We start from the raw sequence: 5,345 nt of genomic DNA on the forward strand, positions 1-5,345 counted from the left end.
CTGTCTCGTGTCTTCTGGCCTCGCCTTGCATCTCTCTGGCTGAAACCTGAGAGCTCAGGTACAGTTTCATCACACACACATGTGAAGTCACATGTTCATTTTTTTTATTCAGAGTTAATATTAGAAATGATCGGAACACTGAAATTCATTGACACAAACACTTAAACTAAGTTTAAATTATTAAAGTATTATTAAAAAGTATTCTTCTTTTTCATTTTAACTTTTATTGAATCCTTTTCACTGAGAGGCAATGTCTGTCAGGAATCACAGACATTCAATGGAACCTGGCCAGTAAAACCAGTCTAACCAGTATTAGCACAGTCTGACAAGTTTAATCAACTTGGCCAATTAAACTATCAGTCTGACCAGTATAGTATAGTATTATATTATTATTATTATATTAGTTCTACTAATACAACCAGTCTAAATAATATAACCATAGTCTGACTAGTACAACCAGACTGACAAGCAGAAGTAATAATGTGATAAAACTATAAAGTAACATAAATTACTGATGTCACAGGCCTGGGAACAGAGGTTCTGGCCAATCAGAATCAAAGTGGACCATTATCCCTAACTATGGTAACAGAAATGTTAATTCTCCTGTCAGCTGATGATTGAACAGCTGATCAGATGGACTCCCAGTAAAATTTAATAGACAACTAGAAATGAAAGCTGAACCATCATGTTGTGGACAGTGCAAAATCTCCTGCTTCATCCAGAGTCTTTTAAGCAGCTGGTATCTACAGAAAGACTTGAGGTGCACACAATCCTTTTTGTAGTCAGAGCCCAGACCTGAACCCAGCACAGAAGCAGAGTTCAGTGAGACGCTCACACCAGATGTCCTGAGGAAAGGTGGTAATTGAGGAAGTCACTAATTTTAAAATTATTTTCATTTTCCTTGTACTACTTTCTTCTATCTGTGTTGTTAGCTGGAGCATGTTGGCTTGTCCGAGAGGTAGATCCCAGGCAAGGATCCCAGTGGTGTCACCAAAAAACCAGCTCATGCCAAACAGTCCATTAGGGGTGGGGGACCATCCTGTAAAGATGTTTTTGTCAGTGACCCCCCTGAACAGAAGTTCAAGGGTCAGTACTGAATACTGAGAACCTATCAGGCACTGCCCCCCAGTGGTAAAAGAAGATAAGTACAAAGGACAGGACACATTATTGAAGGACATAAACTAAAAATGAAATATTTTACTTTTAAGTATTTACAAAATAAGTGATTCTTATTTTTTTTCATCAATCCTGAAACTGAAACAGTTCTTTGCACCTCTGTCAAACTGTCCTCTCCTGACCAGGTGACCATGTGCTTTTTTTTTAGCAGGTACAGACCCAGAGATGTGCAATAATCACATAAGGCAGTAATTGAAGTATTAGAGGGCGACTTCACCAGTTTTCAACCTGTTCCCTGGTGCTTTAGTTTAGAGTGTAAATGTACGTGAATGCTTTTAAACCTCCCTCTGATTTCCCTTGGAGGTTTCTGACTTCCAATATTTCTTTGCTTCTAGCTGAAAAATGTTCAGTTTTCAGTTTTTCAATATTAATATTTCAGATTATATAATTTGGGGAGCTCTGAAAAAGCAAGTTGACCCTGATTACAAACTCCATAGTTTGAACAACAATATGACATAATCTGAACTGAAGGTTCCCTCACGAGATGTCATCTGGAGGCATTTTTAAACTAGAAATTGAGAGATATTTTTAAAATAAGGAAATCAGAGGGACATTCAATAGCATTTTTCTGACTGTGTCTGAGAATATTCCAGGGGAAAGGGGACAATAGGAATATATGGACATACAGGAGATCAGACAAGGAGGACTTTCATTTAAGATTTGTATGTCATCATAACCACCTTAGTCTGATGTTGATTCAACTGATATTTATCCACCCTGTGGATCGTTCATGTGTTGGAAACAGCAGTAACAGTACAGGTATAAACTCTGATGACAAAATAAAAAGTTGTTCTGTCCAATTGAACAGAAGCTGTACGAAGCTGTAGATTATTGCTGACTGAAAAGGTGAGCAGACGGTGTGTTGGGGCAGGAGTGCAACAGGTTGAGGATGTCTGTTGCCAAAGAAGAGACCAAGGACAGAGCTTTTGTTAGGAGAAAACACTAAATGTTTTCTATTTAAAGCCGTCTCAGCAGATTTCTGATGTTTTCTATTTAAGGCAGTGTCAGCAGACATGTGTTCAGTAGAGAATAGTAGAATCAGTTTCTATTTGCAGCAGGAACCCCAAGTGGATTTAGTCATTAGTTAATTCTTTAACCTTAAAAGGAGCTAATTACTAGTATTTAACCCATCTCACAGACATCCTCTTTCACTCTAGCGTCTGATTCTCCTCTGAATCCACTGCATCATGGCCCCCAAGAAACCAGAACCAAAGAAGGAAGCACTTAAACCTTCTTCATTAGCAGAAGCTGCTAAAGAGCTGGATTTTGACCCACACAGCATCAAGGTCTGTTATTATTCAATCTGTATGTGTTTAGACAAACATTTAGTTGGGAGTCAGTTTGCAGAACAATTTAAATAAGAGCAGCATAAATGTCACAATGTGGTTAGTGGAGAAGCGAAATGAAGCGTTGTATTTAGACTCGTATTTAGACTGTGCAGTTTTTTTTTTCAGATTGAGTTTGGTTCTGATCAGATTGAAGGTAAAGCTGTACACACACACACACACACACACACACACACACACACACACACACACACACACATATACAGATGGCTCTGGCTGCTGACAGATTACAACCTCAGCAAAAACTCTGTGTGCAGAGTTTAGAGAAGCCTTCCAGCTGTTTGACAGAACCAGCAACAGTCAGATGAAGATCTCCCTCTCTCAGTGCGGAGACGTGATGAGAGCTCTGGGACAAAACCCAACTAACGCAGACGTCCACCGAGTGCTGGGACGACCCAGACCTGAGGGTACACATGCACACACATGCACGGGTCATCACATGTGTTGTCTTCATAAATTAAATTTTAATGATCAGACTTGTGACTGAATACTCTTGTTTCTTTTTTGTTTTTTCTCCCGTGTGGACAGACATGGACACGAAGCTGGTAGACTTTGAAACCTTCCTGCCATTGTTGCAGCATGTGGCTCAGTCAAAAGACAAAGTAAGAGAAAACTTTCACATGCTCAGATAGTTAGCTTTCACCACATGTTGGTTAAATGACAAATCCGTCAACAGGGGACATACGAGGACTTTGTGGAAGGACTCAGAGTTTTTGACAAAGAAGGAAATGGGACAGTGATGGGGGCTGAACTGAGACACGTGCTGGTGACTCTAGGTATGATCCAAACTTTCTTTCTGTTCATGATCAAAAGGTGGTGGCTGAGTTTGAGGTTTTCATGTTGTCAGGAGAGAAGATGTCAGAGAGGGATGTGGACCAGTTAGTGGCAGGACAGGAAGATGCTAATGGATGTATCAACTATGAAGGTTAACCCCCCCACACACACACACACATACAGACACAGACAGAATTGGGAATTACAGACTAAAGGAATCTGTATTTCTATCTTTCAGCATTTGTCAAGCATATCATGGCCAACTAGAATCAGCAGAATGAGCAGAACCTGCATGATTCTGGACAGAACCGCATCCTGCTCTCTGTCAGCTTCTGATCTATGTTGAGGTTCCTGCTTCAATTGTTTTAATTAAACCTTCCAACCTTCCTGAGATTCAGCTGTGGTCCCCCTGACACACACATTATCAGCTGCTATTAAAAATACAGTGAAAATGTAAATGTGATGTACTTGTACTTCACAGTATCCCCCACACAGTGGTAGGAGATGTTGATATAAAATGCAACTTGAGATTTTCCAAATTACAAAATAAACTCAAAGTTTGAAGCAAACATTCAAACTTCAGAACAGAAATTCAATACTTATTGTTGAATATTTTATTGGATCAACTCAGCAGTAAAGACAAGAAAAAGACCTTGTTATTGCAGTAAGAATCACAGACATGACCTGTAAAGTTACTGATCAGTTGTTTCTGTGAGTGTGACAGAAAGAAGAAGAAACACAATTCCTGTTCCCTCAGCTGCTGACAGTGGGTACATCACAAGTCTTATCATGGTTTCCTTCACGGAGGTCTCCCCAGGTTTCAAGTTTCTCCCCATAAAGATGCATTGAGGGAGTCAAGATAAAGTGGCATGAGAATTTCCTTTCCTTTAATAATATTTTTATTGCTTAAAGATTAGGCTGTCCTCAATCGTGTTTGTTAAGACAAGTAAAGGGTGATGTACAATAGTCCAAACAAGATGAGATAAAAGCATGTATGATAATCTTTGAATCTATACTGGACAACATTTTCCCCAGTTCCATAGATGATAAAAACAGTTTTTAACCATCTGTCTTGAACGTTGATCTAAACACATGAATGAATGAATAATTATTATTATATATGTGATAAGATATATGCTTAAAATGCTGAATAATAAAAGTAAGAGTTGTCATATACAATAAAAACAGCAAGGGAACTCAACATGACAGAGGCAATGAGTCCGACATGATCTGGTTTACCGCAACAGAAAAACTAAGCTCAGTAAGATACGAAGCAACCCACTGAAGTACAGAGCTAGACAAACCAAAAACATTTTGTAGACAATTTATCAAAATATTTTGGTCAACTATATCAGACGCTGAGGTTAGATCCAGTAAAACCAACACTGTGTACTGGCCTGCGTCCAATGTCACTTGGAACTTTAAGAAGGGCTGTTTCTGTTGAGTGCATTTTGCGGAAACCTGATTGAAACTTGTACAAGATTTGATGATGATGCAGAAAAGTGGAAAGATGTTGCGACATTTTCTGAAAATGTGGACATGAAAGGTAATTTAGATACAGGCCTGTGGTTTATTGGGTCAAAAGGGTCCAGGTTTGACTTTTTTAGAATGGGGTTCATTTCAGCTTGTTTAAAAAAGGAGGGGACCGTGCCAGTAGAAAGAGACAAATTTATCATGTTTAGTAGACAAGGATCAAGTTTAAAGTACCATTTAAAAGTAAATTGGTTCCGACAATGTCAACAGGGCTAGAAGAAGTTTTTATCTTTTTAAATTAATTTCCTGTAGGGTGAGACGAGAAAAACAGGAGTGCAGAAGTGTGGAGAGGAGAACCTCTGGTATAGGTGTGCGAGGAAGGACAAATTCTATTCCTGATGTCCTGCACTTTACTGAAAAAGAAATGTAAATCTGTTACAGTCAGCTGATGAGTATACAGAAACTTGTGGAGCTGGGGGCGAGACAATATTTGTAATGGTATCAAACAGGACATTATGATTTTTCTTATTCGCAGATATAAGATTGGTGAAATAATCTGATCTGGCCTGTTTAATC

General features: G+C 38.9%; 1 protein-coding gene across 1 annotated transcript; it reads left to right on the forward strand.

Moving 5' to 3' along the window:
* Nucleotides 1–2,334: 2,334 nt before the first annotated feature.
* On the forward strand, nt 2,335–5,338 carry myl4 (myosin, light chain 4, alkali; atrial, embryonic). The gene is made up of 7 exons (XM_067477320.1): nt 2,335–2,462; nt 2,631–2,658; nt 2,780–2,929; nt 3,051–3,124; nt 3,199–3,298; nt 3,370–3,447; nt 3,535–5,338. Exons 1-7 carry the CDS (start codon nt 2,364–2,366, stop codon nt 3,561–3,563), a joined length of 558 nt encoding a protein of 185 aa, XP_067333421.1. The 5' UTR covers nt 2,335–2,363; the 3' UTR covers nt 3,564–5,338.
* The last annotated feature ends 7 nt before the right edge of the window (nt 5,339–5,345 follow it).

Source organism: Channa argus, chromosome 15 (genome assembly GCF_033026475.1).
Source record: "Channa argus isolate prfri chromosome 15, Channa argus male v1.0, whole genome shotgun sequence".
Classification (NCBI taxonomy): domain Eukaryota; kingdom Metazoa; phylum Chordata; class Actinopteri; order Anabantiformes; family Channidae; genus Channa; species Channa argus.